Source organism: Saccopteryx bilineata, chromosome 10 (assembly GCF_036850765.1).
Source record: "Saccopteryx bilineata isolate mSacBil1 chromosome 10, mSacBil1_pri_phased_curated, whole genome shotgun sequence".
In the NCBI taxonomy this organism is placed as follows: Eukaryota; Metazoa; Chordata; class Mammalia; order Chiroptera; family Emballonuridae; genus Saccopteryx; species Saccopteryx bilineata.
The window spans coordinates 28048282-28074124 of NC_089499.1; the positions used below are offsets into that span (position 1 = coordinate 28048282).

General features: G+C 41.8%; 1 protein-coding gene and 1 non-coding gene across 4 annotated transcripts in view; both read left to right on the forward strand.

Moving 5' to 3' along the window:
• The window catches only part of ZNF385D (zinc finger protein 385D), a 910525-nt gene that overhangs the window by 649743 nt on the left and 234939 nt on the right, over positions 1-25843 (forward strand). For all 3 annotated transcript variants that reach the window (XM_066244601.1, XM_066244603.1, XM_066244602.1), the window contains one exon: positions 12212-12354. In XM_066244601.1, coding sequence (XP_066100698.1) covers positions 12212-12354 — 143 coding nt within the window. The remainder of the gene's footprint in view (positions 1-12211; positions 12355-25843) is intronic.
• Positions 18847-18922, forward strand: TRNAA-CGC (transfer RNA alanine (anticodon CGC)). Its single transcript has one exon. It is a non-coding gene; the product is annotated as a tRNA-Ala (tRNA).

Consider the following 25843-nt stretch of genomic DNA (forward strand, 5'->3'; position numbering starts at 1 on the left):
AGCGCCTAGTGTGCAGGCACTGAAATGTTACTGCTTTTAAGCCTGTGGAGGAAAGGGAACGCTTACAAAGATAGAATAAATGTACACCTAAAAATGAACTCATATTTAAGTAACTTATGTAGAGAAAAATGTTAATAAAATTATAAGATAAAAAAATAGAGCTTTCTTGTGTTTGGTCCTTTTATTTATTTATTTATTTATTGTGACAGAGACAGAGAGAGACACAGAGAGGGACAGATAGGGACATACACACACAAAGGGAGAGAGATGAGAAGCATCAATTCTTCATTGGGCCTCTTAGTTGTTCATTGATTGCTTTCTCATATATGCCTTGACTGAAGGGCTAAAGCAGACCGAGTGACCCCTTGCCCAAGCCAGTGACTTTGGGCTTAAACTGGTGAGCTTTGCTCAAACCAGATGAGCCCTCGCTCAAGCTGGCAACCTCGGGGTTTTGAACCTGGGTCCTCCAGGTCCCAGTCTGATGCTCCATTCACTGCACCACTGCCTGGTCAGGCCATTTGTTTATTTTCAAGAAAAAAAAAATCAACAATGGAAGTTTAATTGAACTTCCGTTATCTATGATACGTTTTTTCTCAACTTTTATTAATGTATTCCAATAAACTTTCTGATTGTTTATTACCTGTTTCTTTTCTAGTTCTTCAAGAGAGTTTCTGGTTTTTGAAATGGACAGAAATTGGCAATTTGGGCTCAATAGAAGAGAGGGAACAGTATCTCAGAAGCCTGTGATTCACTGCCAGTCATTTGTTAGTTTATCCAACTCTTTGTTCATCTATCCATTTCTAAAACAATCACTGAGTGGGTGTCAAGAACTTCCCAATACACTGACATCAAGGAGGAACACAATAACATACTCCTCAAGACCCAGCATCCTTATGTGGATGCTCTGAGTCCAGCGATGTATGTTCAGATGGCAGTGCATGCTGGGTAGACAGACTAGGGCACTGCAAGAGCGATCTTTCTGCAGTGACGTCAGATACTACACAGCGGACATCATGTTTGAGGTGTGTCCTGAACCAGAAGTACATGATTGGTTATTTGCCACACTTTGATGTAGGTTTGCAGTGGTTCCCAACCTTTCTAATGCCGTGACCCCGCAATACAGTTCCTCATGTTGCGGTGACCCCAAACCAAAAGATAATTTTGGTGGCTACTTCATAACTGTAATTTTGCTACAGTTATGATTCGGAATGTAAATACCTGATATGCATTATGTATTTTCCGATGGCTTTAGGCGACCCCGCTGGGGTCGTGACCCACAGGTTGAGAACCGCTGGTTTAGAGAATACATAGGGAGGGATGTACTGAGACAAATCTAAATTACAATGCTTAGTATGCTGTCATAGGTTCACATTTTCTGGGCTTAATTAGTTGATATGTACCATTCCACAAGTGAATTATAGTAGCAATTCTGGATTGAATCAGTTTCTTTTCCTGCCTTTAAAATGTTTTTACCCATATCTCTGGTAACCTTTATTTTCTTTCCCAGTCAAATTTTTCAAAAATAATTTTCTTCATTTGTCTCCGTTCTGAATCCCTGATCCATCATCCCTGATCCTTCTCAAAAGTGGCTCCTCTTTGATGTTTTCAACTCACATGACTGCACTTAGATGACTCATAAAAGTCTCCAAAAATTTCCAAGACATTGAATCTAACAGATGTTGCTGTCTTTCTTGATCCCCCCGCAGGCTGCCTTAGACACTGTTGACTTCTCCTTCCTTTTTTAACCAGTCTGCCCTTTTGTTCCTCTGGGCAAGCACATTCTCCCCTCTGACCCCCTTTTGGCTCCTTTGCTAGTTCTCAATCTTCTTCACTGGCTAAAGGTCCTCAAGACTTAAGCCCTGGTCTGTTCTATCTATACATTCCCAAGGAAATCTTTATCCTGTCCATGACTTCAAGTGCCTACGTGACTCTCCCCAGTATTTACTCTGAATGAAGTCTTCCCAGAACTGTCTTCTACGCTCTAGTCCCACTTACCCAATGGCCGCACTTCCACTTCCACCTCAAACTCACATGTCACAAACTTAGCTTGTCTTCTTCTCTTAGACCCCCCCTTCCTCTGCTGTTCTCTATCTCAGCCAGTAGCCTCACCATCTACATGGTAAGGGCAGTTAAGTGAGAGAAATGAAGGTGTGTCCTGTTTTGTGTGAGTCCTACTCAACTCTCCTTGTTGTACTGGGAGAGCTACACTCAACCCCTGAAGCTCAGGAAGTCTTTCTTTCACTGATACCGCTTAGATCACATTTAGTGCCTACATAGATTGGCAAGTGCTTGTAGATGAAGCAAAGAATAGGACACAGTTATCACGTGGGAGAAAATGGGGGAAAGAAGATATTTATCAGGCTCTGGAGAAGCCACACACCTGGCTTTACTGGCATAAAGAAGATCAGGCAGGCAAGTCCCAGTTGAAAGGCAGAGATCACAGAAGAAGGGGACCATGTAACACGACTTCAGGATCTTCTAATCTCTTAAATGAATGAGATGACTAAAGCCTAGATATTATGGCAAAATTACCTTGAGATGCAGACATATCGAGCCAGGTTTTTTTTTTTTTTTTTTTTTTTTTTTTAGAGAGGAGAGAGAGAGAGAGACAGTGAGAGACAGAGAGAGAGAAGGGGGGAGGAGCTGGAAGCATCAACTCCCATATGTGCCTTGACCAGGCAAGCCCAGGGTTTCGAACCGGCGACCTCAGCATTTCCAGGTCGACGCTTTATCCACTGCGCCACCACAGGCCAGGCTCGAGCCAGGTTTAATTGCCTGTATTAGCCGGATTTAAACACTTGGCTGTGAGTGAGACCAGCTTATGACACACATCGATGGAATAAAAACTTTGTGATAGCACACTCAAGGATGATCAGACATTAAGAAATGCCCATTTATTCCATAACTATTCTATTTTGCATACTTTACTTGAAGATATGGTATAATTTTTATCCAAAATACTCATTTATTAATATTGATTTCAGCATTAACAATTTTTTTTAAAAATTGGGTTGCCCTTTGTTCTCATCATTGATCACGCATGAAGATTCAGAGATAGACCACTGTCTTCTCTAGGAATGGGTAACTGATCCTTTCTGGCACGATCCCTGCAGTGTCTGGCACTGTCCTTGTTTGGCTCTGGGAATGCTCTCCTCCTCAAGCCCAAATGGAGAAGGACCCAGGAGAAAGCAAGACTTCCTCTCCTATCTACAATGTGTTTTGAAACAGACTGTGTAAGGCAACCTTATCTGTACATAACTCATCACTTGAGAAGGTTGGTTTTGCACTGGAGCTGTGGTGTCCTATAGAAGCTTCTGCAGTGATAGAAATGTTGTGTTTTTAACGGCAATATATCAGTATGGTAGCTTCTAGCCACATGTGGCTATTGAGCATTTACAAGTATGGCTAATGTGACTGAGACCCTGAATTTTAAATTTTATTTAACTTTCATTTAAAATAGCTACATAGGGCTAATGATTACCATATTGGACAGCTCAGCACTAGAGCACCTTCTTTTATTAGTTATAATTGATTTTGTGATTAATTAAATGATTAAATCTTGGGAAATTCCCCAGGAGGGAAATTTTACATTTTACCTTCACTGTTGCTGACTTCAGAGGATGTTTCCAGGCAAATCTTTTGATTTCCTATGAGTAGGTGCTTGTCCTGACTTAGGCACTGTTGGACAGAGGGCCTGGCGTATGAAGGGAGACATAGGGTTAAATGGCTAAAACTCTGTGCTCCTGCATTCCTAGCAGAATCTTCTCCAGTGTTGCCCAGGTACCGGAAATTGTCTTGAAACCTGGTTAAAGAAGAGAAAGACTCCACTTTTCTTTTTTTTTTTTTTTTTCTTTTTTCTGAAGCTGGAAACAGGGAGAGACAGTCAGACTCCCGCATGCGCCCGACCGGGATCCACCCGGCACGCCCACCAGGGGCGGTGCTCTGCCCCCCAGGGGGGGGTGCTCTGCCCATCCTGGGCGTCGCCATATTGCGGCGACCAGAGCCACTCTAGCGCCTGAGGCAGAGGCCACAGAGCCATGCCCAGCGCCCGGGCCATCTTTGCTCCAATGGAGCCTTGGCTGCGGGAGGGGAAGAGAGAGACAGAGAGGAAAGCGCGGCGGAGGGGTGGAGAAGCAAATGGGCGCTTCTCCTATGTGCCCTGGCCGGAATCGAACCCCGGTCCTCCACACGCTAGGCCGACGCTCTACCGCTGAGCCAACCGGCCAGGGCCCAAGACTCCACTTTTCGTCCAGTGAAGACTTGCCTCAGGATATAGACAATAGCAGTATTTTGCTTTTGGTCACAACATTTAATGACAGTAACAAAGAAAACAAGATTAGTTAGTCTCACTTTCTTAGCTGACTTCCAAAATGAGGTTTGAGGTGACTTACTGGACTATGTAAACACCACAACTTATTATGAACAAATAAAGAATTTGGATAATGGAAAACTTGAATCACTGACACGTGCTTTATTTCACGTGTCAAGTGAAAGATCAAGGCACTGAACATAGATTCAGGCAAATGGTATTGGGTTTTTTTTTTTTGTATTTTTCTGAAGTTGGAAAAGGGGAGGCAATCAGACAGACTCCCACATGCGCCCGACTGGGATCCAACTAGCATGCCCACCAGGGGGCGATGCTCTGCCCATCTGGGGCATTGCTCTGTTGCAACCAGTGTCATTCTAGTGCCTGAGGCAGAGGCCATGGAGCCATCCTCAGTGCCTGGGCCAACTTTTTGCTCCAGTGGAGCCTTGGCTGCGGGAGGGGAAGAGAGAGACAGAGAGGAAGGAGAGGGGGAGGGGTGGAGGAGCAGATGGGCGCTTCTCCTGTGTGCCCTGGCCAGGAATTGAACCCAGGACTCCTGCACGCCAGGTCGACGCTCTACCACTGAGCCAACCGGCCAGGGCGGCAAATGGTGTTTTGAATCAGTGTTTCCAGAATGGTGCTCTGGCTGCCCTGACTCAGGCTTCCATTCTTACCTCATTCCTTTCTGTGGTCAGGAGTGGGTGTGTAAGACAGCAGTCATCGTCCTCTTTGGCTTTAATGCTACCAACTACCCCTGTTGATCAGACCTTGCTTTAACACTGGAATTGACCTGCCAAGGGCAAGTCACTTTAAGCCAATGGGGACCTTCTTCCTGAAGTAGAAAGTGCCGGATCAACTTTTCAAAACCTAGTAGGTGAATTAACACTCCAAAACAGAGAGGAAACTTAAAAACAAAAAGAAAACCTGTGTCCAGTTTACACAAAATTTAAATTTTACCTTAAAATACATTTCTAGTTTTATCATTCAGTTGAGAACATTTGCACAAAGATAGGAACTGAATGAGAGTTTGGATCACTGAAGTTTTAGGAAACATGATAAATATACAGTTTTCCTAGTCAAGGAGTAAAAAATAGCAATAATCTGCCAGTATAATACCCAGCTAACAACCTTGAGTAGGTGAGAGGCAGCCACACACAGGAATACACATTCCTCTTTCTGATTTGTCAAGTAGATGTTAAAGAATATAAAGTCAAGGGCTTTTGAAACAAGTTTGATATGATAGGCATGTCTTTCTGGATTCTTTCTCAAATCCAGCATGTGCCAGCTTGTCCCCATGGAAGATAAATATTGGTTATAAATACTGAACGTTCCCTTATCATCTCCTTTATAAGGAATGTGTCTCTTCCCTTTTTGAACCATAGTAACAGATTCTCACAAGATGTATGATTTTAAATTGCATTGCATTCTGGGTGCAAGAGAGCTGGTGTGCCTGATATGACAAAACTGACTTGGTAGACTTTGTTGATTTAGCATTTGTTTGTTCTTGTTTCAATGTAAAAGCTGTTTTCATCAGTGCATTGGAAATTGCTAGGTTTTCTCAGGTTCGCGTTAAATGCCGTTTCTTACCTGTATGATTTTAGGTAATGTATTTTGCTTCCTAGGGTCTTGACTTTGAGTTTGCAAATTGGGTATTTAAATAGATACCTGGCAGAGCTACGGTGCTTTTAAATGGATTTAAGGGATAGCAGTCCTAGTTCATGCTAATTAATGGGTAGATGTATAAAATTTAGTTATAGTTTTGCCCTGGCCAGATAGCTCAATTGGTTAGAGCATCATCTGGATACACCAAGGTTGTGGGTTTGATACCTGGTCAGGGCACATACAAAAATCAACCAGTGAATGCATAAATGGGTGAGCAGCAAATGGATATTTCTTTCTCATCTCTCTACCTTTCTCTCTAGAATAAATAAATAAAATTTAAAAATAAAAGAAATTAAAAAAATAAAATTTAGCTATATTCTTTAAAATCATTCCTACTACCCTGGGTGGTCACTTTTACTAGCTAGAGCACTCTCTGGCCATGTTTTATGTCAAATCAAGTTTTGCCTTAATACCCTAAATCCATAATTTCTTTTCTACTTCCTATTTGTAGTATCAGAACTAAATTCCTTATTCCTACCATCACCTAGCCCCCAAAACTAGTGTGCCTACCTCTCCCACAAGGACATGGCAAAGTAGTTGGGAGTCATTATGCATAGACTTAGTGTTATGAAATTAGTTGCTTTGCAAGTAACTACTTAGGACTTGATGTTATATAAATGCCATAAATGTTTTCCTGTTAGGTATGAATATTCTGAATAGTTTTATAATTTAATAATAGCTCACTATATATTACATATATATAATTTATATATACTTATAATTAAATTGGTGGTGAAGAAAGAAGATACTATAGGAATTATTTCCCCACTGGGAAGTAACAGATTTCTGCTGCTTTCTGTAAATGTAGATTTTCTATGTATATATAGATACACACACACACACACACACACACACACACACACGTGATTCACAGTTCATGAGCACACAGTGGCATGAATATTTAACAGCAGCACCCCCTGATTATTTTGAACTTTGGTTTTGTCAATTTGAAAATGAAAGATTAAGTAGTAGGTTAAGCTGTCAGACAGCAAGTCTATGACTGTGTGACTGTTTGATGAACTCTAAATGAATCAAGTGCAGAAATTCAAGGTTAAATGTGTTGTACTGTGGAAAGAAGACAATTCTACTCTCAAGGAATCTTTCAAAAGATTGATTTAAAAAGTAGCCTATTACTGTAAAGAGTCTCTTTCTGCGGGATTCAAAATAAAGTGAATAATTTGCAGTTTCTTTTAAATTTTATCTTGATTGACTACTTTCAGAGAACCTGTATTAGAGTCTGGACTGACCTAAACAGCTCCTTTAGAGTTTATTAGGTTCAATTAAAAGATATACCTAACTTAGCACCAATTGGCTAGACACTATCTAGGCACTTTATATACATGATCTCTTATACAATAAGCTTTAACTGATAACCACTGGTTAGAATTCCTTTTTGTCTGTATTAATTGTTAAACGTTTCCAAGTTTACATTTTAATGTATCAAAAATTCAAACTTTAGCCCTGGCCAGATAACTTGGTTGGAGCGTTGTCCCGAATTTCAGAGGTGGCTGGTTCGATTCCCGGTCAGAGCACATACAGGAATAGCTCGATGTTTCTGTCTCTCTGTCTCTCTCTCTCTGACAAACAAAAACAAAAAAAAAGAATATCAGTATTTTCAGAAGTGTGACATTCCACTCTATGAAGCAGCACTGCTTGTACCTAGTAACAACAAAACAACTCTTTTTAACTTACAGAAATGTCTATAAACACTCTATGTATTTTGATGTTTATTACTTTCAAGACAATTTTATGATAAGGAAAATAGTAATAAACATGTATTCATATCTTCTAGGCAATAGTTTCTATTAAGAAACAAAGGAATGAGACAGCTATTACCTTAAGAACGAATTTTAATCTGCTTTGTAGATTTTTTTGCTGGTTTTTATTCTGCACTATTGACGTAATATTCTTACTGCTAAACCGGTACAGGTTGGTACAAGTACCCAAATTTTAAAGGCAGAAATGTTAGTCACAGATAATTTTTTTTTAAGGTTTTTTTTTTTTTTCCTTTTTCTGAAGCTGGAAACGGGGAGAGACAGTCAGACAGACTCCCACATGCGCCCGACCGGGATCCACCCGGCACGCCCACCAGGGGGCGATGCACTGCCCACCAGGGGGCGATGCTCTGCCCCTCCGGGGCGTCGCTCTGTTGCGACCAGAGCCACTCTAGCGCCTGGGGCAGAGGCCAAGGAGCCATCCCCAGCGCCTGGGCCATCTTTGCTCCAGTGGAGCCTTGGCTGCGGGAGGGGAAGAGAGAGACAGAGAGGAAGGAGAGGGGGAGGGTGGAGAAGCAAATGGGTGCTTCTCCTGTGTGCCCTGGCTGGGAATCGAACCCGGGACTTCTGTACGGCAGGCCAACGCTCTACCACTGAGCCAACCGGCCAGGGCAGTCATAGATAATTTTTAAGAGGTAGCCTCAGTTTTGTGCTTCAGTATCAACACTGTAGATTTACAGTGATTCAACATTTCACTTAGTCTCATGAATTGTTATACACTGGTGTCACAGGTCACGTTCTTCTGGAAATGGGCTCGGACTTGACTGATAGTGCCATTGGGAACATCTGCTGCAAGGAGTGAGGAGTGCAGGACTGGGCGGAGGGAGAAGTTGTGCTACTATGCGATTACAAAGGAGATCGAGTCTGTTCTAGATCCTGGGAGGAGCTTTAAGGCTGAGATACAGTTTCAGATTTGTTCAACCTTGAGGCAAGGGGAAAAAGCAGTTAAAGCCTTCCATGAATACCGTATTTCCCCATGTATAAGATGCAAACTTTTTCAGAAAATTTGGGGTCTAAACACTGGGCGCATCTTATAAAGTGGTTGTAGTTTGTTGTTTTTCTTTTTTACTTACACATCCCGCTTTTGCACGTGGAGGAGGAGTTGTATGAATTTTAAGATGAGTAAAACGTGAGTTCAATGACTTTATGTAATACATTATTTTTCAAATTTTGGGCCCCCAAATTAAGGTGCCTCTTATATGTGGGGGAGTCTTATACATGAGGAAATACGGTAAATCATTGCCTTGGCCTGCCAACCCAATGCACACTGGAAGGCGGTGTGACTTTAGCTGAGGCAGCCCTGTTTGGTCTGGGGCAACTTGTGAAGAGCACTTTAAGTGTGTGTCCCCAGCTCCAGCACTGCCATCAGTGGGGAGAATGAGTTCTCATTCCTGAAAAGGACTATGGGAAGCACACCACAGCATCCACTATGCCTGTATTTGCACAGGAAGGTTCAAAGAATATGTAGTCACACATCCTCTGCTTCCCAATAATCTTTTCGTTTTCTCTCTTCAGACAGGTAGGAAGAAATGAACTCAAATAGTTTTTCCAGCTTCCCAGACTTTGATGACTCTTCCTTAATTTTTTTTTTTAATCCTCAGGAAGGAAATCCCACTTACATTATTGAGAAAGGCCCTAAACCATATATAAGGTCTACTGGCAAGTTCTGTCCATTTTTATCACAAGTTTTGACACATAAGCACATGTTTATTTGGCGCATGTGTGCCTCTCTATTTTTATCACTTAATGTATACATACTGACGTAGCAAATTAACTAAAACAAAGTTGATTCACGTTAGTCTTATGTGTGAAGCCATAGTGTACCCATGGCTACTGATAAAGTTCATTTACGCCACTGTAATTTTTACGAATTTCAACAAGGAAGAAATGCTACAGTAGCATGTAGAAATTTATTGAAAGTGTTTGGTGAAGGAATAATACCAACTATCACTTGTTTTTGTCCTTAGAAAAATTTTTGAAGGACAAAAAATTCAAAAATGAAGAAGATATCAAACAAGCACTGTTTCAATTTTTCGCATCAAAAGATAAAACATTTTTCAAAAGTGGGATATACAAATTGCCCTCACGCTGGCAAGAAATCATTAACAATAATGGCAATTATATTATTTAATAAAGTTTATTGACGGTAAAAAAAAAATTTGTATTTCGTTTTATTCCAAAAACGGACAGAACTTTCCGGTAGACTATATATATATATATATATATATATATATATATATATATCCTGGAAGAAGTGAGAAAGTGAGGATCAACTTTACCTAGCACTCAGATCAACATCTGTTTATTCTTTCTGCCAAGCATTGTGCTGGTTGAGAAACTAAATTTGAACTCTCTCTTATTCTCTTTGGATATACTGAACGAGAGGGGGATTTGTAAATGAAATCATTACAGAATATGCTATTCGTGCTAAATTACATTCTTGTAGTTAAAAGAATGGAATGTTTCTGTGGAGGCAGCATAAATACCTAAAGGGTTTACCAACTTACTTTTCTCTTCATGATGTTTGGATTTAATAAGATAATAAATACATTCTGCATCGCATGACATGTGACACAAATAAAAATAACTTGAAATGATTTAGGGAAACTTACTATTATTTGTGGGCATGTTAAACCATACCTCTGATTTCAACCAAAACTTAGTTTTACTTCTGAGTTTTCTAAACAGGCACCCACTGAAAAATTTATTTTGGTTCTTGAACTTTTCATCAAAAGAGAAATTTTTAGCAATACTAAACTCATGACAGGTCTATCACACAAGTTTTATGGATGTTCTCTTTGAAAGTTCACACACCCACACTCAATATATTACCATGTGGACAATAAAAGAAGTTTATGGTGTGATCTGGTAAATGTGGACTTGTTATATTTTACTTTTATCTCTGTTTGTTTTAATAGCTGCCCTCTGTTTTCTGATTCGTGCTACTTTTTATTTTAATTGCTCTGCAGATTTACACTTGCTGCTGTTGTCCTTGCTGTTGCTGAGAAAACTTTTCAAGAAGGAAATTAAAGGAGTGGGCAAAATGCTATTTGTGCTAATTTGGCTCCAGCTGATTTTATCCCCGGAAGCAGGAGAGCTGATGATTTTTTGGGATGGTTAGTTAAACCTTGTGCTGATGGCGCCTGGTTTAGGTCCTAAGTCACCCACCTTGTTAGCATGATCCTCTGGTCCAGTAGGCTTGGATCCCCCGGTACTGATTGGGGAATCATTTTTAAAACATTTACCTAGTATTCAGGTAACTGATGGCGACCAGCTGGTGGTCTGTGTACAATGGACAGAGTTGACTGTGAGATTTGTCGAGGTTATTCGTATGGGGTCTCACTACCCCCTTGTCTTACCAACATGATGACAGGCGAGTAAGCGGCACAGGCAGGAGCCTTTTTCTCTTTTCTATCTCTTAGAATTCTTGTCGGTGAGAAAGAAAAAAAATACCCAATTGCATTTTGTTTTTCTGATGCTTCTTGGATTCTCACCAGCAGGTTGTTACAGTCTGTTGCTTGCCTCTCAGATGAGAAGAATGCTCGCATATTTTAAGATTCCTAGGATTCAACAGCCTTCGATTAACAGAAAGTTGATGTTTTGCAATGTTAACAAAATATGGAACAGTGAAGTGGGCGTCCGTCCTTCCAGCCTCTGAGTGCAGCGGATTTCTATTATGGAGGGCAAGTGTGCGCTTCCTTGCAAACCACCCGTAGATGGACTACTGTACGCAGAGAGGGTGTCTTTATTGGTGTAATACTCCGCTGCCTGCTCATTGGTGACCTTCTGAAGTCCACCAGCTCAAGATTGGGAAGAATGCAGGTAGTGGCTGACTGCTAGAGCTATGGGGTTGCTGACTAGCTCAGGGATTGCTCTACTTGTAGCTGGGTTCGCTGGTTTTAACCCTCCAGTTGCCCAGGAGGAAGGAGCAGCTGCTTGTATTTGTGGTTGAGTTGCTTTGCTCTACCGAGTTCATGGCATCTGGCTGCCGGAGTTTTGGATGTGATTGAAAGGGAGCAGTTTTGTGAAAGAGTCACTCAGACTGGATGTTTATTCTGAGCAGAAATTCGTTTGTAAAGAGGGATGGGGTGTCATGAAGAAGTTTTCCTTGTGAATCGTGGGATATGGGTAGCAGATTGGTTGCTGACCCAATCCGGAGCTCTAGGCAGGAAAAGAAGGCCAGGGTGGGGAGTATGAAATGTTGGAAATGTCAACTGTTATTTATATAACCAGATAGTTATAATCCAAGGAGGAGAAAGAGGCAGTTCAACCAGTTTCCTCTGCCTAATGGTAAATCTGCCCACTGGCCTGTTCCCAATGGAGGTCAGTACACTCCATGTCTTGTTTTTTCCAGTGACCCACAAAGCTGGCCTTTTGGTCTCAAGAGAGACCTTGGTGATTGTGTGTGTGTGTGTGTGTTTAATGTGTTGGATGTCCCTGATTGCTCCCTCTGCTCTCCTCTCTGCAGGTGGTACATGCCAGAGCCCTGCTCTCCCAGCCCTGGTCCGTCCACCAGCCCCTCCTTTGCAACCCTCGCTGGATATTAAGCCGTTTCTTCCTTTTCCTCTTGACACTGCAGCCGCAGTCAACCTCTTTCCCAATTTTAATGCGGTAAGTCCCGCTGTCATATTTGACTGCACCAGAGTGGTAAGTAACTGGGAAACGATTAAGGTCAGGGGTGAGTCGGTCACTACCTCTATTTTGCTATGTTTTTTTTTTATTCCATGATTGTCTGAAAGCCACAATGAAACTAATTGCCTCCTGGTTATGTAAGGTTCCTGGAGCCAGACTCCTTCAATGGAAAATAAAAAGAGATTCAGTCTATCAGATTGACCATAATAACTTCATGTCTCCCCTTTAGTGTCTTTTTGGGTAACGTGAACACATTTATTATTTTGTTGAACTGTATCTACCTTGAAGTTGAAGGAATTTGTTAGACAGGACATTAGAATTCAAACAGATGTCTAAACACTTAAACATGTTTCTTCTGTATAGACCCTCTATTTTAATTTTCAAATCTGTTACTTCTTATCTAATTTAATAAAGATAATCGTGCAAATCACCAGTAGTGATGCGTTCCCTGCATAGAACATTTTTTTTTGCTTCCTTCAAACAGCTCAGGGTTCTGGTGGCAAGAGTTTTTCTTTTTCTTTTTTCTGCTCAGCTGTCTTTCTGAAGTGACCCTGTTTTGGGGTCACTTTGTCAACAGCCTTCTTAACAAAAGTTCGATTACTTCCTTGCCTCTGTTTTCACTCTTAAGCATGCCTTTGTAAGCTGGCGGATTCCTCAGATTCATCATCATTTTTGTGTGTGAACAGTGATCATCTTCTTAGGATGGAAACAGAAATAAGAGTTGAAAAGGTTAGAAGCCAGTAAGTGACCTTTTTTTTTTTCTAATATCATCTGATTCAGCTGTCAGCGGTTATTAGAATGCAGGTCTGAGCTTATCAGTGACAGGACATGTCAACACAAGGAAAGCAAAGAGGATTAAGATGGGAGGTCACTGAGTGCCCAATGATATTAATAGTACAGATTTCTCATTGCAGTATTGTGTACCCATGGTGGATTTTTTTTTTCAATCTGCCCCAAATTAGATCTTTCTCCTTCAGAAGAATATAGTGGGTCCTATACTTTTTAATAAAAGTTCACCATGGGTATACTTTGGACACATCAGTGAGATGGTACCCATATATGCTAATCTTGACTTCAGGGCACACGAGAATCACAATGACTAATTTGCTGTTTTGGGGGGTTGAGGGAGTTTCCCATGGGACTCTTAATTTGAAATCGTTGGAGCCCAAATAGGACAGCATGAAGAGATCACATTTCCTAAGTAAAGGTTTCTAATTCTAGGTGTTTCAATGAAAGTAGAAAACAGTTGCTCAGCATCCCCTGATTCTTAAATGACCACACTAAAGTCCCCTGAGTTAGTTCCCTTGCCCTGAGCTGCTTCTCTGCTCTTCTGTTAAGTAGCTTCCTGGTACAGTCTCTCTTCGCGGACCCCCGGGGATGCACAGTCAGGTGCTTTACCTGGCCTCTGGGACCACGTGGCATCCTGTCACTCAGGTTTCATGTCAGCTTGACAGCAGATGAAGTAAAACTCCTGGAAGGCTAGATGTAAAGGCCCGGTTTACAACTTCTGATTTGCCCTTTGGGAAACATTAAAAACAAAATGATTAAATTGATGAGCGATATGCTGAGTTATAGGACACTGAGCCAATTTCTTTACCTCCTTTACTACCGTTCCTTCCCTCTTCTTTCCCGTAAAGGGAGTGAACCTGATGACCCCTTTCTTTGGAGGCTGAACTATCAAATATTTGAGTTTTTGGGAGCAAAGGCAGAGTTGTGTGTGATCAAGCTGGATTCTGTAGCTAGACTGACTAAGTTCAGCTCTCAGAGCTGCTACTTACTATCAATATGACCGTGGGTAAGTCGCATGACCCCTTGAATCTCAATACCTTCATCTATAAAATGGGGCTGTTAATTAACCTGCTTTATAGGTGTGTGGTCACATGTGTGTGGGTTAAATCACTTAAAACAGGGCTCAGTATATAACAAGCGCTACTTGAGTGATAGGTATCATAGCGTGTAAAGCCTTCTTATTTTGAATGTAGAAATTCATTGGTGCACTGATTGCAAAAGTTTGACTTGATTATTATTTTTTTTTTCCTATGATGGATTTTGACGCGTGTTGGCACTTATTCCATTTAAATCAAGCAACCCTCTCTTGCTCCATCTATTGGTTATTTCCTTCCAGGGCAAGCCAGGGTGCAGGCCGCCATGGGGGAAGCCGCTCCTTGCTCTCAGCTGAGGGGAATGGTTGCAAAGCCAGAATCGGGCGGTTTCAGACTCAGAATTAGGGCAGAGAGCGTCTCTTTAAGTAACACCCTGAGTTCTTGTGTGAATCTCAGTCCACACATTCAGGGCGTATGCAACATAGCTCTTTATTTCTGTGAACTGACGTTCTATCTGGTGCAAGAGCTCATTTGATCAGACTGGAGGGGAATGCAATGAATGCTGCTTCAGGGTGTACTGAGGTTCACGAATCAATAGGTTACTCATCCAGCATCTGATGGGAGACTTTCTCTGGTCATCAAGTTACTTAAACACCTAGGGACTCATGTGATGGTCAGCACCTGGTTAGCAGGATCCTTCAAGTCCCCAGCTCTCAACTCTGGGCATACAAACTATGAGAGACCGTCAGTGGTCCCTCCTGCTTAGATGTGCCATACTGCTATTACTTCTTTGCCAAGAAAATGATGAACCACATTGCCACCCAACAAACCTCACCCCATCTGACCTTTTTGAAGCAATGTTGGTAAAAACTGAAGACCATCTGCCTGTTATATGTCTCCTCTGAGGATTGGAGTAGGGACCATTTATCCATTGGGGAGAGGGGAGGCAGAATAGTGAAGGAAAATTTAAAATATATATACACATAAAATAAAATACCTGAAAACAAAAGTAGGTATCTTTAATTATCGTCCTTCCCCAAGAGTATAGGCCATTGGGTTTGGAGGTGAGTCAGGAAGAATAACAAAACATCTGTAATGCCTGACCAGGCGGTGGCACAGTGGATAGAGCATTGGACTGGGTTGTGGAGGACCCAGGTTCGAGACCCCGAGATCACTAGCTTGAGCACGGGCTCATCTAGTTTGAGCAAAGCTCACCAGCTTGAACCTAAGGTCACTGGCTTGAGCAAGGGGTTACTCAGTCTGCTGTAGCCCCACAGTCAAGGCACATATGAGAAAGCAATCAATGAACAACTAAGGTGTCACAACGAAAAACTGATGATTGATGCTTCTCATCTCTCTCTGTTCCTGTTTGTCTGTCCCTATCTATCTCTATCTCTGGCTCTCTCTCTCTGTCTCTGTGTAAAAAAACAAAACAAACCCAAAAAATATTGTAAAAATAAGCACAGTTGGAGGGGAAAGGAGAACAGATGTGGGACCTGAGCTCAGATGTGAATGTAAAACGAGGGCATTCGATGAAATTAGTAGGATCTCCTAGACTACCTAGAGCCAGCTTTTAAAAAATAGCAACAGAAGCTGTTCTCTTGACCTAGGGATAGTGTATCACTGGGTGTTCTAGTAGCTTTCAGATAAGAAATAGCTTTTCTTGAATTTCTCATGTACCCCACCCTGCTCCTCAATCTCTTAGGACATTGGAGTATCAGTGCGTAGGGCCATTCTGATCCCCGTGGTCCCATTCTGAGTCTGCGATTCTTTCTTTTTTTTTTTTTTTTGTATTTTTCTGAAGCTGGAAACGGGGAGAGACAGTCAGACAGACTCCCGCATGCGCCCTACCGGGATCCACCCAGCACGCCCACCAGGAGGCGATGCTCTGCCCCTCCGGGGCGTCGCTCTGCTGCGACCAGAGCCACTCTAGCACCTGGGCAGAGGCCAAGGAGCCATCCCCAGTGCCCGGGCCATCTTTGCTCCAGTGGAGCCTTGCTGCGGGAGGGGAAGAGAGAGACAGAGAGGAAGGAGAGGGGGAGGGGTGGAGAAGCAAATGGGCGCTTCTCCTGTGTGCCCTGCCCAGGAATTGAACCCGGGACTTCTGCACGTCAGGCCGACGCTCTACCACTGAGCCAACCGGCCAGGGTCTGAGTCTGCGTTTCTTGACAGGAATCAATCCTGTAAGTAAGCGGATGATGTTTAGGCAACACATACTGGCAAAAAAGTAGATGAGGTTTAGTAAAAAAAAATGTTAAGACATGGTGTGATCTTGTTCCACGTAGGTAACCACAATGTATTAAGCATCTATTACGTGGAAGGATAACAAAAATTATGTTGTGACTTCTGCCACAAAATAATTCAGTTTATAAAGGACAAGTAGGACAACTAAAGACATATTTATAAATACAGGTGCTATTAGAGAAAAAGATGTATGTAGGATAGGATGGCAGTTTGGGGAAAGCTGTGAAAGGCTGTATGTGTTTGTCTTAGTGAGGATTTGGTGAGAAAAATAGAAACTATTTTAGGCATGCAAACAGGAAAGGATTTCAAATAAGGATTTAGGTACTTACAAAACCATTGGAGGTTAGAGAAGGCTGTTGATGACCCCATTTTTTCTGCTTGCTTTCAGGAAGTTGCAGAAATACAGGATACCCAGTAATCCCAGTCACTTTGATCCAAATCCCATGAAATGCCTCTTCTTAGTGGAATCCAACATGAGCCCTGTTGGCAGAGATGTGTAGGCATGACCATCTCAGGCTTCCAGTCCTTGTGATGGAAGGGAGACACCCAGAAGGGGAGTACAGTACTGACTTGCCAACAGAAGACAGCGTAATGGCGGGATGCAGAGTGCTGTGAGGGATAAGCCAAACCTGAGCGTGTCTGCAGTTGTGGGCAAGACGCGAAATCCATTGGTCTTCCAGTGTCCTGTCCTGTAAAATGAGAAGGACTAAATGTTTCTTTCTTAGGCTTGTTATCTGGGGGATGGCTGAGTTTTAAAATGCTGGAGACTGAAGCCGAAAATGAGCTTAAATAAGTAAGACCTTGGGATGTTGTTTAGAATGGTAGCTAATCATTAAAAAGTGAGTATACTCCTGACAGTCTACCCCCTGCTCCCCGGGTCTCGCAGTATCCCTTTCGTTTTTTATTTCTCTAACATCTTTTCTGCATACTTGGATCAATAGCTATGACAATAACAAACCTTCAAAATGTGGTTGGAAAGTACAACTTTTGGGCTGTGTTTTCGGGGACTGACTGAACCTGATTCCATGCTTTCCTATCCGTGGCTGTGCTTCCTGTTGGTGTAAAGATTAAATGAATAACCTGCCCTGATGCACCTGCAGGTATCTGATAATAAATAGTAAGTCCCCCCCTTCCAGGAGACGCACACAGATGAGTAAGGGGGTCACACACAGAGGCAGAAAGGTGGGAAAATCCAGGAGAGGGGCTGGTTTGCTTTCAGCTAGCTTTGGCTAATAGTCTATAAAGATTAAGCTATGTCGATTAGCATAGAATTTTGACTGTGCTGCTGCTCTGTATAATAAGATTTCATTATGGGAGAGGGAGAAAAGGGGGAGAGAGGAAAGGAAGGAAAGAAGAGGACAGAGAAAGACTGAGAGAGAAGAAGAGATCCCAGCCTTGCATGTGACTCTATTCTAGTTCTTCCCATTTCTCAAAAACCAGTTTCCCTAAAAACTGGAATGTAGTGTTAGTTTGGGGACAGAAGTTTTATTAGTTGGAGGCAGGAAAGTGAAGTTTGTGTGAGCTGTAGCAGTGCTTCTCAGACTCTAGGGAGCCTATAAATCATCAGGGAAAGTATTTAAAAGGCAGATTCTGATAAGGTACTGTATTTACCTATGTATAAGATGCTCCCGGCCCTGGCCGGTTGGCTCAGTGGTAGAGCGTTGTCGGCCTGGTGTGCGGAAGTCCCGGGTTCGATTCCCGGCCAGGGCATACAGGAGAGGCACCCATCTGCTTCTCCACCCCTCCCCCTCTCCTTCCTCTCTGTCTCTCTCGTCCCCTCCCGCAGCCGAGGCTCCATTGGAGCAAAAGATGGCCCGCTCGGGCGCTGGGGATGGCTCCTTGGCCTCTGCCCCAGACGCTAGAGTGGTTCTGGTCTTGGCAGAGCAACGCCCCGGATGGGCGGAGCATTGTCCCCTGGTGGGCATGCCGGGTGGATCCCGGTCAGCTGCATGTGGGAGTCTGTCTGACTGCCTCCCCGTTTCCAGCTTCAGAAAAAAAAAAAAAAAAAAAAAAAAAAAAAAAAAAAAGATGCTCCCATGTATAAGATGCACCTTAATTTGGGGGCCTGAAATTAAAAAAAAAAAAAAGAATTACATAAAGTTATTGAGCTCAAGTTTTATTCATCCTAAAATACATACAACTCTTTATCACGGCATGAAAAAGTGGGAAATACAAGTAAAAAAATATCTACAACCACTGTGTAAGACGCACCCAGTTTTTAGACTCCAAATTTTTCAAAATAAGGTGTGTTTTATACATGGGGAGATACATCAGCTTAGGGGTGGGGCCTGAGATTTTAAACTTATGTGGGTGGAGGGAGGGGAAGTCTAGAGAGTGGTTCAGTGCCTTGGACTTCATCACAAGTGTCTGTTATAACGGCAGCACTAATAAATATAATGGACAGGCCCTGGCTGGTTGGCTCAGCAGTAGAGCGTCGGCCTCGCATGCGGGGGACCCGGGTTCAATTCCTGGCCAGGGCACATAGGACAAGCGCCCATTTGCTTCTCCACCCCCCCCTCCTTCCTCTCTGTCTCTCTCTTCCCCTCCCGCAGCCAAGGCTCCATTGGAGCAAAGATGGCCCGGGCGCTGGGGATGGCTCCTTGGCCTCTGCCCCAGGCGCTAGAGTGGCTCTGGTTGCGGCAGAGCGATGCCCTGGAGGGGCAGAGCATCGTCCCCTGGTGGGCAGAGCGTCGCCCCTGGTGGGCGTGCCGGGTGGATCCCGGTCGGGCACATGCGGGAGTCTGTCTGACTGTCTCTCCCTGTTTCCAGCTTCAGAAAAATACAAAAAAAAAAAAAAAAATATATATATATATATATATATATATATATATATATATATATATGGACAGTATGAGAAAGGAGAGGTAGTTCATCTCTTACTCCGTGGTGCACACACTCGGCATTTGTTATACACTGGCTATGCGTCTGACACTATAGGAGACACTGGACATGCAAAGTCAACAAGGAGGAGGAGGCGGAGGATGTGAAGGGAGCAGGAGGAAGAGAGGGCAAAGGGGAGGAATGGTTCTGGTATCTATGGCATTGACATAGTTCATTATTCACTCCTTAAAACACTCTTCTGTCTGCCACTAGTAAACCGTCTAAATGTCAATGCACTACATTAGACAGTAAACTCTGTGCATGCAGGAACCCTGTCTATATAGTTTGCTTCATTTATTTAGAAATAGGGTGGTGTAGATAAGTAACTTCATAAAGAACTCTGTAATCAAATGCTTAACTAAATTCTTTGGAAATGTAAGTGCTCCCTGGGTTTAAGAAAAGAAAAGGTCCCCGGCCCTGGCCGGTTGGTTCAGTGGTAGAGCGTCGGCCTGGCGTGCAGAAGTCCCGGATTCGATTCCTGGCCAGGGCACACAGGAGAAGCGCCCATCTGCTTCTCCACCCCTCCCCCTCTCCTTCCTCTCTGTCTCTCTCTTCCCCTCCCCCAGCAGAGGCTCCATTGGAGCAAAGATGGCCCGGGCGCTGGGGATGGCTCCTTGGCCTCTGTCCCAGGCGCTAGAGTGGCTCTGGTCACAACAGAGCGACGCCCCGGAGGGGCAGAGCATCTCCCCCTGGTGGGCAGAGCGCCACCCCCTGGTGGGCGTGCCGGGTGGATCCCGGTCGGGCACATGCGGGAGTCTGTCTGTCTCTCCCTGTTTCCAGCTTCAGAAAAAGAAAAAAAAATTAAAAAATTAAAAAAAGAAAAAGAAAAGAAAAGAAAAGGTCTCTTGGAGGTGTCCACGGAAGCTAGAGGGTAAGGATTATGGTTTCATTTGGGTGGTGATACTCTCTTTATCTGATTTGTTAATGTAACCATAGTCACCGTAATGTGTTATAGAGCCTGAAACTTCTCAAAGACTCAACATACATTTATTGAATGTATGAGTGGAGGATAGTAAGATCCATGAAGAGATAAATAGATGATAGATCGGTCTATCGATCAATTGATAGATAAATGCGTGACAGATAATTAATAGAAGAGAAATAGCCATTACAGTTATACCATAATAAACATAATTGATAGCAATATCTTAATAAATAAGTCCAATTTCTCACTGGTTTTATACATTACATCATTTACAGCTAAACAAAATTATTATTTGAAGCAATTACTAAAAACCATAAGCAAGCATAGCATCAACTCATGCCCTTCATTTGCATTCATAATTTTATGTTAGCTCATGTATCTGTTTACTCTGGTCATATAAAAGGACAGTGATGTAAAAATCCTAGTGGTTGCTTATAGAATGTATTCTAAAATCCGTTCTTCATACTACTCATTAACTATTTCACATAGTTGAAGGTCCATCACCACAGAAGAGTGGTGAGTCGCTTTCAGACTCTAAAATGACAGCATTAAATATGCTTAAAATATAGAGGTTATTCTACAATTGCATCTTAAATTTTCATTTATAATATTATAAGTAAATGACAAAAATACAGAACCCCAACTAGGAAGTTTCAAATTCAAGTTATTGTTTATACTTGGATATCTATCCTTTAGGATCTTTATTTTCTCCATCTTTAAAATGCAAACACCATCATATTATTTGTCACATTTTGTCTCCTTTTCTTTCAAAAATCGTTTCTGACGTTGCTCTCCTCTGTAGCTCTGCATTTTGTTCCATGGTTCAGGTATGCGGACTTCTCCCAACCGCAGCCAGCAATGCAGTGATAGAAACAGTGATTTAAGCGCACTTTCGTTTGTTTGGTTCAGAAAGATATTAAACTAAATTCTGTTTATACATTACTAACTGCTCTTTTGAAGCTTTTACAACTGCTGCTGTCACTAAAAAGGGTAGGCAGCCAGGTTGAAGTTATGGGTCGAAAAATAAGCCTGTCTTTCTTAGTCACAACTGGTAAAGGGTGTGAAAAATTCCACAGTAAATATGGTATTGATTGCTGAGTTCTTTGTTGTTCGAAGACAGATGTAGCAGATTGCTCGCAGGTTCTGAGTACTGAGTGTATCATATTTGTAGAGCAAAAGCCTCTTCAGAAACATCTGCTTATGAAGTCTTCTTTCATTATATATCTTCACACTGAAACAAATATATATATAAGCACGTTGGCTGAGCCCTCCTGCTTCCTGTGAAAACCCAAAGTGTGCAAAAGTCACGGCTACTTATAATGACCCCCAAACAGAAAAGGACTTAAATACAGGGTATCTAGGCTTGAAAATAAAAGGCTAAACAAAAGCACAATACATGAGTATTTTTCTGTTTTGATAACTATCAAACAGAACAGGTAACACATTTTCCTGTGGTTCAGATGTAAAGAGAACAAAAAGTATTCCCTTAGTGCTCTTCCCATGCTGCTCACTTCTCACCTAAGTGACAAAGTGGTAAATTGGTTTTGTATCTATCCTTCCAGACATATCTGGATGCATGAATACCTTCTTCTCACTAAAAATTGAGGCATAACACACAGCATATATTTATTTTCCTTTTTCAGTCAACCTAATCATAATGAGCTGAAGCTCTGTTCTTGAAAAGAATATATTTGACCTGTTTCCTCGTCTGCTTTCTTACTAGCTGTGATTCTGGGCATATCAGGGGATTTGAATAAGAGAATACCTAAGCTCATAGCTCATTTTGTGCCCCAGCAGTTATTTTGGAGATCCCTGCTCACACATAGATATAGATATTTTAGAAATGAAAGGCTCTTTTTTTTTAGGGTTAATTTGTGTCTACTCTAACACAGTTATTTTACTGATAAGCCCGGAAATGATTGAGAGATTTCCAGGTTCATGGCTAGGAAGTGCAGAACTAAGAGAAAACTTGACTTCTGACTTCTGTCTCTCATGAGAATGCTAATCATTGAACCATAGTTTTGTGAGTTTAGTTGTGTCTCTCCAAAATTAGTGACCCACAGTGCCACAGAATGTGACCTGATTTAGAAATAGGGTCATTGAAAATGTAATTAGCTAAGGGGAGGTCATTAGAGTGAGGCCTAATCCATTAAAAATGGTATACTTATAAATAGGTGAAATTGAGACACAGAGACACACACAGAGGGGAGATGATGTGAAGAGACTCAGTACGACCACCAGGTACAAGCCACGGGAGAGAGGTCTGGAGCACATCCTTCCTCTCAGCACTCGGAAGGAACCAATCCTGCTGACACATGGATTTTGGACCTCTAGCCTCCAGAACTCGGAGAAAATAGATTTCTGTTGTTTAAGCCACCAAGTTTGTAGTACTATCTTTTTTTTTTTTTTTTTTTTTTTTTTTTGTATTTTTCTGAAGCTGGAAACGGGGAGAGACAGTCAGACAGACTCCCGCATGCACCCAACCGGGATCCACCCGGCATGCCCAGCAAGGGACGATGCTCTGCCCACCAGGGAGTGATGCTCTGCCCCTCGGGGCGTCGCTCTGCCGCGACCAGAGCCACTCTAGCGCCTGGGGCAGAGGCCAAGGAGCCATCCCCAGCGCCCGGGCCATCTTTGCTCCAATGGAGCCTTGGCTGTGGGAGGGGAAGAGAGAGACAGAGAAGAAGGAGGGGTGGGGGTTGGAGAAGCAAATGGGCGCTTGTCCTATGTGCCCTGGCCGAGAATCCAACCCGGGTCCCCCGCACACCAGGCCGACGCTCTACCGCTGAGCCAACCGGCCAGGGCCTGTAGTACTATCTTACGGCTACTCTAACAAGCCAGGATTCTTTCCAGGCTCTATGATGTTTTTGACAACTTGCAATCCACCCTTTTTACTCATCTTCAGCTCTACCCCTGCATTGCCTACACTATAAGGAAGTTCTTTATTGGAGGCTCTCTGTAACCACTGTAAACCATGGAAGAAGACAGTGCATGATATGTTGCTTTTTTTTATACACTGTTTTTTCATCAATCACAAACGAAGTGACAAGGGCTATTAAGGATGGCAATTTTACACTCACTATTTTAAAAATCTAATTGGATAAGAGCCTTGCATGTTATAGGTATTATCTGAGTGGTGTGGGTAAGGAAATGTTACTTAAGGTGAGACATAAAATAATTTGTCCCAAATCACACAAAGAGTGAGTTTGTGAATCATGACTAGATTTAGGTCTAGTGGTCCAAGTCCAATGACATTGCATCTAAACATTGGTTGCTGGTCTCCTGCCTGAAAAGTTGTCATTTCTTTCATCAGCTGTCAAAGCCTTGGCGCATTGTGATAGCTAATTAATCCAATAATCTGTAATGCCTTGAAAGACTGAACTCTAAGCCAGTAGTAAGCTCTTTCTTGAATAATTTAAGAACGTCAAGAACACCAGTGGATTATAGATTGTGTCAGCTTCAGAAACATTTGTGTTGCATATGGGCAATCATTGTAAAGGGGAATGAATCACTTTAGGTGGTAGTAAATGAAAAAATTCCCATCCCAGTAACGGTTTAGGCTTTTTAAGGCTCAAGACACATTTGCACACATAACATAAAAAAGAATACTAAACTTAGAATCTGAAAGGTTTAAGTTCTATGTTTAATACTTTCTCTTTGGCAAAACCTTGGGTTCACGTTTCTTTATTTGTGAAATTAGGAATCATCATATTGACCACACAGGAGCGTCTAAAGGTGTTTAAAGATTGAAAGTGCTACAGATAGAGTAGGCATTAAGGAAGTCTATTGAATCAGTGCATCTGGCATTGGGATCTGAATGGGCATGTTTTTATAGCCTCCCCAAGGTGATTTCTTTGCCCCTTAAATGTTGAAAATCACTGCATTCCCCCTGTGGCCAATATGGGCAGGAAAATTCATTTTCACAGCTTAAGTACAGAGGAAAAAATAACCTTCTCAGACTTTTTGAGGAAATATGTCTTTTCCACACACCCCCAAACAAATGTAAAGAACAGGGTTAATGATATTTCTTATTACTCTTTATCAAAGGAATAAAAACTTTTTGCCAGCAAGACTATTTTGTTTCATGACTTAGTGCTTCTCCAAATCTGGTTCATAGAGCTGTACTCGCCCAAGAACTGTTTACAGATCTGAAGAGAGGTAAAGACAGAGATTGAGAGGGAGTAGCTATTAGAAATTTTTGTAGCAACGTTAAGAAAGCAATATTACATCTGTTGACGCTAATAAGCAATTATATTTTATATTTTAATAAGCTTATATTTTATATGTCTTTTTCATTCTATTTATTTCCTGGTAATTCGTTTTTATTATATTTTATGAAAGTATTGGTCTGTGATTGATGGGGGGAGGCTGATCCTTCAGCAGAGAGAGTTGGGAGGCACTATGCTGTCACTGTTAAGGATCTCAGAGTTCCCTCTATCTGTAGAGAGTAAAGGAGACTTGGAAGCAGTTATTCAAGTAATTCGCATAATGTATGGTTGAGAAAGCTGCAAATACAATTTGATTCAGATTATTTTAGCTCTATCCAATTTCCCTTATCCTGGTGAGGTGTGGCAATGGCAAATGGCTCTCGCTGAAACTCATAAATCAAGACAGTAGTAGAATTCAAAGTGAGATAATTTGCGTTTTGTCTCTCTGAAGCAGAACCGCTTACGCCACATTTTATCTTGAGTTTGGGCACATAACATAGCAGTAGAGTCAGTAGTTAATTCTTGAGCTTCTTTTCATGAACATCTTTAAATGGAATTGACTTCAAGGACCTTGCTGAGGGGTTTTTAAGAAGCTAAAAACATTTGGAAATTTCAAGTGACTATGTGTGGGGGTAAGAAATGTTATTGTTTTGATTTCTAATTCGTATCATTTTTTTTAAAAAAAGAAACTAGAATAAATAATAGTCTAGTAGCACAATAGGTTGGGACATTTGTGAAGGAGATTCTTCAAGGAAATTACACAGAAAAGTAGTCAGTTTTTACCAAAACATCCTTGTGTTCTTTAGAACATCAATGCATACCTACTGTTTAGTGCTGATTTGACTCTGTTACCCACTGAATGGAAATGTAGCTTCCTCTGCTTTCCTAAGCACTTGTAGTGGAAAAGAGAAACAAGAGAGGTAACCAGGACTTCCTAGCGCTTTCTACATATGTAGAATTTATATACTCAGGTAGAAGGTACATGGGTTTGTTGGGCTAGGGGGAAAACTCCTCCCTTTTTCCCAGGGAATCCTGCTTTTTTTAAATTAAATTTTATTTTTTCAATTACAGTTGACATTCAATATTATATTAGTTTCAGATGTACCTGGTTATTTTTTCAGTAAAAAATGTTCAGAAAATACTAATTTGATTTTCAGAATCAACTTAAGCAGATCTTGGACTACCTATATACAATATAAGGTCTTATTGACATACTCTGGTTTTGAGGCAGAGAAATGGAGTAGAATGATTTTGAGCTTCGAATTTTTAATTCTACTTACCTAAAATCATAGTAAAAAGTTTAAAATTTTGAAGAAGGAAATATATACACACACACATGCGTATTATATGTTTATGCATGTATACATGCTTCCCACTGTGGATCATGG